Source organism: Oncorhynchus gorbuscha, linkage group LG22, assembly GCF_021184085.1.
Source record: "Oncorhynchus gorbuscha isolate QuinsamMale2020 ecotype Even-year linkage group LG22, OgorEven_v1.0, whole genome shotgun sequence".
In the NCBI taxonomy this organism is placed as follows: domain Eukaryota; kingdom Metazoa; phylum Chordata; class Actinopteri; order Salmoniformes; family Salmonidae; genus Oncorhynchus; species Oncorhynchus gorbuscha.
In genome coordinates this window covers 23,031,004-23,043,598 of record NC_060194.1, presented here as the reverse complement: position 1 = coordinate 23,043,598, position 12,595 = coordinate 23,031,004, and the positions used below count along the sequence as shown (strand labels likewise).

The window sequence follows — 12,595 nt, the reverse complement described above, 5'->3', positions numbered from 1 at the left end:
ATGGACGACACAAACAACTGGATTCGTTATCCCTTTCATGCCCTGCCTCCAGTCCACTTACCAATATCTGAACAAGAGATCCTCATCGAAATTGCAACAAGCGGTTCTGTGAAAATGTAATTTAATCAGAAGCCACTGCCAGATTTCTGGATAGGGCTGCGCTCAGAGTATCCTGCCTTGGCAAATCACGCTGTTAAGACACTGATGCCCTTTGCAACCACGTAGCTATGTGAGAGTGTATTCTCAGCCCTCACTAGCTTAAACTAAATACAGGCACAGACTGTGTGTGGAAAATGATTTAAGACAGACTCTCTCCAATACAACCCAACATTGCAGAGTTATGTTCATCCTTTCAAGCACACCATTCTATTTAACCTGTGGTGAGTTTTTGATGAACAAATAATGATTTATATGTAAGATGGCTAAATAAAGACCAAAATTATTGATTATTATTATATTATTGCCCTGGTCCTATAACAGCTCTTTGTCACTTCCCACGAGCTGGGTTGTGACAAAAACTCGCACCCATTCTTATGTTTAATAAATGTCTCGTATAGTGTGTGTGGCAGGCTTACAATGATGGAAGTAAAAAAACATTTGAAAGTGCGCTGACCCGGGTGCTAGTGGGGGTACGCAGCTGAAGGTTGAATGTTTGAAGGGGTACGGGACTATAAATTGGACTAAAATTAAAGACGTGACACAAAGCAGTGGTCATAGAGTCATCTACCATCCTCAGTAGCTTTCCTTCTAAGTTGTCAATGCCAGGAGGTTTGTCATTATTGATTGATAACAATAATTTCCCATACAAACTTGCCAAAATTCAAACTGCCAATGCTTTTCCTTCATTATTTGGTTAAATTAATTTTAGAACTTTAAATTAGGCTGAATGTATCTATGATCTTCAATGCGATTGAGATCCATTGTTTAGATATAGTAACATATTGTCCGCGTATAATGAGATTAATTGATCAGTAGATTTTTAGGGAAATTGGTGTCATTTCCTTCGATTGACGAATTGCCTGTGCCAGGGATTCAATGGATATCCTGTCGAATGCTTCTAGTGATTCTGAACGGAGCAGAGCAGATATTGCCTGTTATAACTATGGCTGAGGGATTGGCATATATAGTATTTTAATCATATTAATGAAATTGGAGGCAATTCCCATATGTTCCAAGACAGACAAAGATATGACCATTCTAGTTTATCAAAACATTCTTCTGTATCGAGAGATAAAACAGCCTAAGGAGCTGTTGTTTCTGATGAAGCATTTAAGATATGTAATTGTCAATGGAGGTTATCCGAGGATAAAGGTTTTGAGTCTTGAGACGGGACAACAACATTTTGGAAAACATTTTAACATCTGTGTTTATCAAAGATAGTGAGAACACTGGGTGGCATTCTTACCTTTTCTTTAATAAAAGCAAAATTAGTGCTGTATTCACATCTCTCCCAAATGAACCTTTGTGAACGCCTGTATTAATAATTTTGAGCAATGGTGGACCTAATTGATTCCAAAGAAATGTATAGACCTCAGGGGCAATTATCATCCCATCCAGGTGATTTGCCTTTATTCATGCTATCCAATGCTGTTTTGAGTTCATTGAGAGCGATTTAGGCTCCCAGTGAGGTGGCTTCCTCTGTTGAGAGAAGAGGTGTTCTTTATTCTTTTAGAAAGGATTTAGTCTGGCTTGGTGTGGATTCACAATCAGAGGTGTACAGTTCTTTACAGAAGGGAGATAAGCTTTGAGCGTTGGACTAGGAACCGAAAGGTTGCAAGATCGAATCCCTGAGCTGACAAGGTAAAAATCTGTTGTTCTGCCCGTGAACAAGGCAGTTAACCCACTGTTCCTAGGCCGTCATTAAAAATAAGAATTTGTTCATAACTGACTTGCCTAGTTAAATAAAGGTAAAATAATAGTTTTTTACATTTATTTAGGATTCAGATACAATAGTTACTATATCAGCTAATTGATCATTACTGCTTGTTGGCCAGTACAGTGACCGATTACCATGGAAGTTATGGTTGAGTCTAACTCGAAAGACGGCAAATTATGCTCTCTGTCTTATCAATAAATTAAGTTATGTATTGACTTTGGAAAGAGTAACAGCTACCTAGTCTGAAAAAAGGGTTTATTGAGAACGCTTTAACACAGTTAACAGCATTTCTAATTCTGATATCTTCTTTAATTGTGATTTATTCAACCCAGATGCAAATGCAGTTGCATTATTAATTTTTTTAAACAACCTTTGGTGGCATCCCATAGAATCTGGGGGTCATTGCCTGAATTTCTATTAATCATTATGAATTAATTTAGTTCAATTTCAAATTGATCACAGAATGTAGGATTTTGTAGTAATAAAACATTGCAACGCCATTTTGTAGGAGAATCTGAAATGTGTAATTGTCTGTAGTAGGCATGGTGATCGGACAAGCTCATATGTCGATTTTCTATTTTCTTAATTTTAGAAAATAGAGGTGTAGATAAATAATATACAATTGATTCAGGATAATGTTTTATGCCTGTTTGAGTAGAACATTTACTCATTTGCTTTTGGATTATGTGCTTGCCAGGCATCACTGAGATTGTAATCAGAGAGTATATGCTGGAGAGCCTTGGTTGTGTATGGATTGTAGTTAGTCTTATTAGATTTGTCCTGCATGTCCAAAATGGCATTCATGTCTTTCCCAATAACCAGATGGAATTCAGTTAATTCTAACAATATGCTGTTCATAGAATCAAATAAAGTAGGATAATATGAATTTGTAGCATACACATTAATAAAGGCAATTTTCTTTCCATTATGGATACATTTAAGGAAGGTGATTCTGCCTTATTGGTCTTCGCCCTTAACCAAGATGGTTATTTCCACATTTATTATGTATCATTATTTACACCTTCAGTTTTGTTTGGGGATGATGAACAATCTTCCAGTTTGTACAATGGTTCTGCATTCTGAGTCCTTCCAGAGTTTCTTACAAAAATAGGAAAAATTACAGCAAACTGGTAACTTTGATGCTTCCAACAATTGAATTGGTCTATTAACTTCCATAGTTTCTTACCTGGAAGAGATGCCTCAGTAGGTTGAGGGGCATCTACTTCGTCTGGCAGTGGAGGGTTGAGGGGAAGCTCTGGGTCTGGGAGAGATGGCTGGTCTGGAGCTAGGGGTGGAGTGGAGGACTGAGCCTCCCTTCTCCCGGTCTCAGTCACCTCCAGGTCGGGTATGGCCTTCATCAGGCTGGCCTGGGCCTCCTGGAGAATCTGCTCAAACTCACTCCCAGAAGAGGTGGCTGCTGAGTTCTGTGGCGACCTCCCCTCCTCCAGGTCCTGCTCTCTCTCTGCAGTCTGTGGGGTGGAGGATAATTTGTATTTTTTTCACCTTTATTTAACCAGGTAGGCAAGTTGAGAACAAGTTTCTCATTTACAATTGCGACCTAGCCAAGATAAAGCAAAGCAGTTCGACACATACAACGACACAGAGTTACACATGGAAAAAGACAAAAATACAGTCAATAATACAATAGAAAAATAAGTCTATATACAATGTGAGCAAATGAGGTGAGATAAGGGAGGTAAAGGCAAAAAAAAGGCCATGGTGGCGAAGTAAATACAATATAGCAAGTAAAACACTGGAATGGTAGATTTGCAGTGGAAGAATGTGCAAAGTAGATAGTAGTATAAATAATGGGGTGCAAAGGTGCAAAATAAAATAAAAAATACAGTAGGGGAAGAGGTAGTTGTTTGGGCTAAATTATAGATGGGCTATGTACAGGTGCAGTAATCTGTGAGCTGCTCTGACAGCTGTTGCTTATAGCTAGTGAGGGAGATAAGTGTTTCCAGTTTCAGAGATTTTTGTAGTTCATTCCAGTCGGCAGGGTAGCCTAGTGGTTAGAGCGTTGGACTAGAAACCGCAAGTTAGCAAGTTCAAACCCCCGAGCTGACAAAGTACAAATCTGTCGTTCTGCCCCCGAACAGGCAGTTAACCCACTGTTCCTTCCATTGAAAAAAAGAATTATTTTCTTAACTGACTTGCCTAGTTAAATAAAGGTAAAATAAAAAAATAAAAATTGGCAGCAGATAACTGGAAGGAGAGGTGGCCAAAGGAGGAATTGGTTTTTGGGGTGACTAATGGTATACTAATGATATATAATGGCCCAGACGTCTCAATGCATACCGATCAGAAATGTAGATGCACTTCACTGAGATTGGTTTATGTTAGAGAACTGGCAGAGAACTGGCAGAGGGCTCTGTTTAATCATCTTGAGTGTTAGTGTGGTATATATTACATTACACAGTATGTAACAGTCATCTCAGTTTTAAAGACTTTCTTCATCTCAACCCAGCTACCTTGAGAAAGTTTCCTGGACTCAGATTAAGTCCAGTTTTAGACTAAGAATAATCTCAATTTAATATTTTTAGTCTCGGTTTAATCTTAAACAGGAAACCGACTCATGTGTTTTACAGGCACTGAAATGATTACTAAGATTATCAGACCGACTAGGACTACCTCAACATCCATGACGATGTGTTTGATGCTGCCCCTGTTGGTGTGGATCTCCTCTGAACCAGGTGGTTGTGAGGTGGTCTCAGTGCTGCTGGCCGTGGGTGCCGGTCCATCGCCACACCAAGGGACTATTCTCTTCTGCAGGGCCGGACTGTTCTCTCGGCTGCGGGGACTGACCTTGGCCACGGTGGGGGAGTCTCGACCGTGGGTGGAGGTCAGTGGGGGGCTGGGGTGGTGTGGCAGAGCCGCTGAGTGCTGACAAGAATGCATGTTGACGGGAGAGCTCTTCACACGGTGGACAATGTCAGGTGAGGTGGGGACTGTGTCTGGCCTGCCTGCAGGGTTCTTGACCTGTGGCTGGGGAGGTCTGACAGAGGGCCTGGGCTGAGGTTTGGGGGATTCCATGGTGGGGAGATTCTTCCGGGGGGGTTCAGACAGGGCAATGGCAGGCTCTACACCCCCCTCTGCTGTGGCTGCTCCAGGCTCGGGATTGTGAGGATGATTCTCTGTGACACATCTGAAGGGAACACAGCACAACTTTATTTGACTACTCACATCATCAATCATCCTCTTACATGTCCTGGATGATATATAGGTGCAGCATGTACCTTCTGAGACCGCTGAGAACCTCTGTCAGGGCTTTGACCCTCTTAAGCATGCTGTCCATCTTATGAGGCTCCTCCTTCAGGAATCGCACCGCCTCCACCTCCACACGCAGCACCGTCCGCATCTTCCCTTGCAGGCTTGGGAACTCACCTGACAGAGGGGAGGGAGGGACCATAAATCCTAAAGTTGTCACACATTGACGAGGTGTCAGCTATCCACGGTGTCCTTTCTTACCCTTCACATATTTTAAAACATTACAGAACTGACTGGTTGTATATGATTAATGCTGCTATGGCGTATCTCCTGCTATTGGTAACTTAATCACTTGAACATCTTCTACCTGTGGTCAATTATGTGCTAACCTCTAGCAGCAGCCCCAGACAGTGCTCACCTTTAAGTCCAGCCAAGGCCTCCCCCACCCTCCTGAGGTTGACAGCTCCCTCCTCCACGTCCCTGAGGGTGATTGACAGCTGACCTTTGCCAGAGGACGCGTCTCTCCTCAGACGGTCCACATACTCCTCCAGCTCCCTGAGAGACACAGGTTCCACATCTGGTCATAACATTACAGTAAAACCAATGTTCATGTTTGGCATGACAAGGAAAGACATTGGTGATTGGCCTATATTATGATGGTGCTCACTGCTCAACTAATAAATGGTTCCATTTTTGCATCTTCTCCCAGGCACTGTAGTTTTTGCATGGTGATTTCTCCTAATGTAATAACGAGCAATAAACATCAGATGGCAGCGAAGTAAATGTTGAGTTCATGCAAGAGTGTGCAAAGCTGTCATCAAGGCAAACGGTGACTTCTTTGAAGAATCTCAAATATAAAATATATTTGGATTTTTTAAACTCTTTTGGTTACTACATGATTCCATATGTGTTATTTCATAGTTTTGATGTCTTCACTATTATTTTATAATGTAAAAATAGTCTGAAAAAATAAAAACCCTTGAATGAGTAGGTGTGTCCAAACTTTTGACCGGCACTGTATATACACATTTTGGGGGGACACGTTGTATATTGTAAAATTCGACTGCACGACAGACCACACATCATTTAATATGCAATTGTTTACCTAAATTATTCATACTCATTTATATGTGTTAGTATTAAACTGTTATCTACTTTCTCAAAACACAAGATTGATCTGAAAAACAAATAGAGACATTATTTGGTTCCAACACTGAGGAAGATGTTGGTAAAGAACCCTTTTTAAGAGTCTACAGGAGGGTGTACCAGACTTCATTAAAAAAAAATATTACTACCTTACTATTCTGCACAGGCTGACACAGACCAATTAGGCTATTTCAAACACTTCAAGCTACAAGGAGTCAAAAGCCACTAACTGGGCCAAAAAAATCTGAAGTGCACAGATTATTTGTACAAAAATAATTTGTGGAGTTGTTTTCATTAGCGGGAAGAAGTTTAGCTAATTTCTTATCATGGGGCCCTATGTAAACAAAAGTGTCACAATGCATAAATCAGGGCATTTGAAGACAAGCAGAGCTCTTCATGCCTTCTGCTAAACCTGGCCTGATATCACAAATAAGATTTGTCCTGTCCCAGGTGGAATGAATGTAGATGGAGCCCTAAACATACTTTTCATGGGGACAGATGGGTTACAATCTCTAAAGAACAGTTTCAGATGCAATGTGCGTATGAATTAGTATTCTAAACACGTTGCAGTTGTGCGTCCTGATATTCAGGATGTTTTGCTCCTAAATGTGTTGTTTTGTATACATTTTCTGGAAATGGTTCACTAAAGTCTGTTGCACTGTACTTGCATTGCAGCCTACTTGTTTTGTTTTTCCCAATCAAATCTAAAATAAATTGAAAAATAGAATCCACACGGTGATGTTTTTCTCAATTCTAGGCTTTTCAAATATATTCCATTCTCTTGTTTATATTATGGTTATATTCCCACTAATATTCCTTTGTGTAATTCAACTTTGACGTGTATTTTTCTGTCTTTATAATACCAATATTTAACTTGTAAATAGCATTTCTCACGCTCAATGCAAATTAAGTTGGTTGAAACTTGCTTTTGTGCGCAAATCATTTGACTGCTACAGGTTGAGATGATTTATTCTCTTTTATTTATGAAAAGGAGCTGATACTGGCCTTCATTACTTATGATTTATTTCTGATATTTTAGCTTAATTAAAATGGTAATATGTAACTTTTTGGGTGACCCCGAACAAATTTAGATAGTATAGCATAGAGAATCATTGTACCATCTTATTTTGTCACATATACTGAAATTTTATTTTTTTTATTTATCCGTTATTTTACCAGGTAAGTTGACTGAGAACACGTTCTCATTTGCAGCAACGACCTGGGGAATAGTTACAGGGGAGAGGAGGGGGATTAATGAGCCAATTGTAAACTGGGGATTATTGGGTGACCATGATGGTTTGAGGGCCAGATTGGGAATTTAGCCAGGACACCAGGGTTAACACCGCTACTCTTACAATAAGTGCCATGGGATCTTTAATGACCTCAGAGAGTCAGGACACCCGTTTAACGTCCCATCCGAAAGACAGCACCCTACACAGGGCAGTGTCCCCAATCACTGCTCTGGGGCATTGGGATATTTTTTAGACCAGAGGAAAGAGTGCCTCCTACTGGCCCTCCAACACCACTTCCAGCAGCATCTGGTCTCCCATCCAGGAACTGACCAGGACCAACCCTGCTTAGCTTCAGAAGCAAGCCAGCAGTGGTATGCAGGGTGGTATGCTGCTGAAAATAGGTGAACTATTAGAGTTTTAGCAACCAGGAAATGGCAGAGCGATTTCTGCATAGTGCAAGCTTATATTTTATATTATGGTGTTTCTATTCCAAGAAAAACTAAAATACATGACATTTTATATATATATTGCCTACCTAAAACATCTGTTAATACATTTTAAGTCATACATACAGTTGAAGTCGGAATTTTACATACAAATACATTTAAACTCAGTTTTTAACTTGGGACAAACGTTTCGGGTAGCTTTCCACAAGCTTCCCACAGTAAGTTGGGTGAATTTTGGCCCATTCCTCCTGACAGAGCTGGTGTAACTTGCTCGCACACACATTTTCTATAGGATTGAGGTCAGGGCTTTGTGATGACCACTCCAATAATTTTGACTTTGTTGTCCTTAACTTCTTGTGACTCCCCATCCCGGGTCCGGGAGCGTAATCATCGCCTGACACTAATTAGCATAACGCAAAGGACATAAATATCCCTAGAAAATATCCCTATTCATGGAAATCACAAATGAAATATATTGAGACACAGCTTAGCCTTTTGTTAATCACCCTGTCATCTCAGATTTTCAAAATATGCTTTACAGCCAAAGCTAGACAAGCATTTCATTTGTGTAAGTTTATCGATAGCCGAGCATAGCATTATGCCTTGCTAGCAGCAGGCAACCTTGTCACAAATCAGAAAAGCAATCAAATGAAATCGTTTACCTTTGATGAACTTCGGATGTTTTCACTCACGAGACTCCCAGGTAGATAGCCAAAGTTCTTTTTTTCTCAAAAGATTATTTTTGTAGGCGAAATAGCTCCGTTTGTTCTTCATGTTTGGCTGAGAAATTGCCCGGAAATTGTAGTCACGAAAACGGCAAAAAATATTCCAAATTAGCTCCATAATATCGACATAAACATAGCAAACGTTTATAATCAGTCCTCATGGTGTTTTTCAAATATCTATTCGATAATATATCCGTCGGGACAATTCGTTTTCAGTAGGACCGATTGGGGTAATGGCTACCTCTGTATTTTACGTGAGAGTCACCCTGGGAGCCATCAGGTGACCACTTACGCAATGTAGCCACCTACGGCTATTCTTCAACATAAATGCATAAAACTACGCCACAATGCTGTAGACACCTTGGGGAATACGTAGAAAGCGTAAGCTGGTTGATAGCACATTCACAGCTCAATAGGGACTCATGGGAACGCAGCGCTTTCAAAATATGGGGCACTTCCGGATTGAATTTTTCTCAGGCTTTCGCCTGCAACATCAGTTCTGTTATACTCACAGACAATATCTTTGCCGTTTTGGAAACGTTAGTGTTTTCTATCCAAAGCTGTCAATTATATGCATATTCTAGCATCTTGTCCTGACTAAATATCCTGTTTAAAACGGGAACGTTTTTTTCCCAAAAATGAATATACTGCCCTTGTTCTGCCGCCATTTTGCAACAACTTTGGAAGTATGCTTGGGGTCACTGTCCATTTGGATGACCCATTTGCAACCACGCTTTAACCTCATGACTGATGTCTTGAGGTGTTGCTTTAATATATCCACATAATCTTCCCTTCATGATGCCATCTATTTTGTGAAGTGCACCAGTCCCTCCTGCAGCAAAGCACCCCCACAACACGATGCTGCCACCCCATGCTTCACGGTTGGGACAGTGTTCTTCGGCTTGCAAGCCTCCCCCTTTCCTCCAAACTTAACAATGGTCATTATGGCCAAACAGTTCTACTTTTGTTTAATCAGACCAGAGGACATTTCTCCAGTAAGTATGATATTTGTCCCCATGTGCAGTTGCAAACTGTAGTCTGGCCTTTTTATGGCGTTACACCCTTTTATCTAAAGGGTGGCATCCCAGTTAAGAACAAATTCTTATTTTCAATGACGGGCAGAACGACAGATTTGTACCTTGTCAGCTCGGGGGTTTGAACTTGCAACCTTCCGGTTACTAGTCCAACGCTCTAACCACTAGGCTACCCTGCCGCCACATAACTAAATATGCAGGTTTAACAGTATATACTTGTGTATTGATTTTAAAGAAAGGCATTGATGTTTATGGTTAGGTACACATTGGAGCAACGACAGTGCTAAATCACCACCCGTTTGGCAAAGTAGGCTGTGATTCGATAAGAAATTAACAGGCACTGCATCGATTATATGCAACGCAGGACATGCTAGATAAACTAGTAATATCATCAACCATGTGAAGTGAACTAGTGATTATGTTAAGATTGATAATTTTTTATTAGATAAGTTTAATGCTAGCTAGCAACTTACCTTGACTTCTTGCTGCCCTCATGTAACAGGTAGTCAGCCTGCCATGCAGGCTCCTCGTGGAGTGCAATGTAAGGCAGGTGGTTAGAGCGTTGGACTAGTAACTAGAAGGTTGCAAAAACGAATTCCCGAGCTGACAAGGTACAAATCTGTCATTCTGCCACTGAACAAGGCAGTTAACCCACCGTTCCTAGGCCATCATTGAAAATAAGAATTTGTTCTTAACTGACTCGCCTAGTTAAATAAAGGTTACATTTTAAAAATAAAAACGTCTACACTAAATGACCAAAGGTATGTGGACAACTGCTTGTTGAACGTCATTCCAAAATAATAGGCATTAATATGATGTTGGTCCCCCCTTTTCTGCTAAAACAGCCTCCACACTTCTGGGAAGGCTTTCCATCAAATGTTGGAACATTGCTGCTGGCAACTTGCTTCCATTCAGCCACAAGAGCATTAGGGAGGTTGGGCAATTAGGCCTGGTTCTCAGTCGTCGTTCCAATTAATCTCAAATGTGTTTGAGGGGGTTGAGGTCAAGGCTCTGTGCAGGCCAGTCAAGTTCTTCCACACCGATCTCGACAAACCATTTATGTATGGACCTCGCTTTGTGCACGGGGGCATTGTCATGCTGAAACAGGAAAGAGCCTTCCCCAAACTGTTGCCACAACGTTGGAAGCACATAATAGTCGAGAATGTCATTGTATGCTGTAGCGTTAAGATTTCCCTTCACTGGAACTAAGGGGCCTAGCAAGAACTATGAAAAACAGCCACAGACCATTATTCCTCCTCCACCAAACTTTACAGTTTGCACTATGCATTGGGGCATGTAGCATTCTCCTGGCATCCACCAAACCCAAACTTGTCAATCGGACTGCCAGATGGTGACGCGTGATTCATCACTCCAGAGAAAGCATTTCCACTGCTCCAGAGTTGAATGGCAGCGAGCTTTATACCACTATAGCCAACGCTTGGCATTGTGCATGGTGACCTTAGGCTTGTGTGCGGCTGCTCGCCCATGGAAACCCATTTCATTAAATTCCCAACGAACAGTTATTGTGCTGAAGTTGACTTCCAGAGGTAGTTTGGAACTCGGTAGTGAGTATTGCAAAACTCGGCGGTTCTGTGAGCTTGTGTGGCCTACCACTTTGCGGCTGAGCCGGTGTTGCTCCCAGACATTTCCACTTCACAATATCAGCACTATGAGCAGGGCATAAATTTGATGAACTGACTTGTTGGAAAGGTGACATCCTACGAAGGTGCCAAGTTGAAAGTCACTGAGCTCTTCCGTAAGGCCATTCTACTGTCAATGTTTGTCTACGGAGATTGCATGGCTGTGTGCTCAACTGTGTACCTGTCAGCAACAGGTGTGGCTGAAATAACCGAATCCACTAATTTGAAGGTGTGTCCACATACACTATATATTCAAAAGTATGTTACGCGTGAAAAAGTGTGAGCAATAGCTGTTTCCCAATATCCGTTTTCCCACCCAAATTGTGCTCTCAACATTACATAACAGTTACATACAGTATACAGTAACACAGGTGTTTAACACATACAGTACTGTCTAACCCCCCAGTCCCCAAGATGAATTTGGCCCAGTGATCTGACATAGTAAAGTAAGACATTGGCTTTGACTCCATTACTAATCTCTCCTATCACCGTCAGTACCACAGTCCCCCCCAGATCACATACTTAACCTCATTAGCACTCATTTAAACATTGTGAAACATTACTAGCAATTTTTGGCTGAATACCAATGACTCATTCCATAGCTGAGTTAGTGTACTGGTAGATAGACTGTTCTGATTCACTGGAATCTGTTCTGATTACATAATCAGAGTAGATTAACTAATCCCACTTTAGCTGCAACAAATTACTTCACATTGCAACATAAGATCACGCTCACAATGTTAGCTTCAGCAGTTTAGACAAATGTAAAAAACGAATAGGGCATCTGGAGCAATTCCGTATTACTAATCGTCTGATCACTGTTTATTGTAGGAAGTAGATGATTTCTCTTTTTGTTGCCATAGGATATAATCTGTACTCTTGTTATTAACAGTAGCTGTGTAAGAGTAAGATGGGCTCAACAAAGTCAATGCCTTCAATAAATGACATATCCTGTCAGTCAGTGTGTGGGTTTCCAACCCTTTACCTGAGCTGGGCCAGAACTCTCTCCTCCATGGCCTGGTACTTGCGTCTCTCCTCGTCCACCGTGGTCCTCTGTCTCTGACCAGGCTCGGTCTCCTGCTGTTGTCTCTGTAGGGTCTCAGACATCACCTCAGCTAGCTCCTCCTCTGCTCTCTTCAGCATCCCCTTCACACTGTCCTGGTTCTGCATCTAATGGATGGACCATACACAGTGGCATTACAACACTCACTCAATGAATGAGATGCACTATATGTGATGGAGGAATATAACGGAGTACATAATATGAACACACCATATAAAGGTATACT

General features: G+C 41.2%; 1 protein-coding gene across 11 annotated transcripts in view; it reads right to left on the bottom strand.

Annotated features, from left to right (window-relative positions):
* The window catches only part of si:ch211-207d6.2 (sickle tail protein), an 89,197-nt gene that overhangs the window by 15,917 nt on the left and 60,685 nt on the right, over positions 1-12,595 (bottom strand). For all 11 annotated transcript variants that reach the window (XM_046321114.1, XM_046321113.1, XM_046321120.1 and 8 more), the window contains 5 exons: positions 12,292-12,476; positions 5,502-5,638; positions 5,113-5,260; positions 4,508-5,021; positions 3,063-3,345 (listed from right to left, as the gene is read on the bottom strand). In XM_046321114.1, the coding sequence (XP_046177070.1) occupies positions 3,063-3,345; positions 4,508-5,021; positions 5,113-5,260; positions 5,502-5,638; positions 12,292-12,476 (1,267 nt within the window). The remainder of the gene's footprint in view (positions 1-3,062; positions 3,346-4,507; positions 5,022-5,112; positions 5,261-5,501; positions 5,639-12,291; positions 12,477-12,595) is intronic.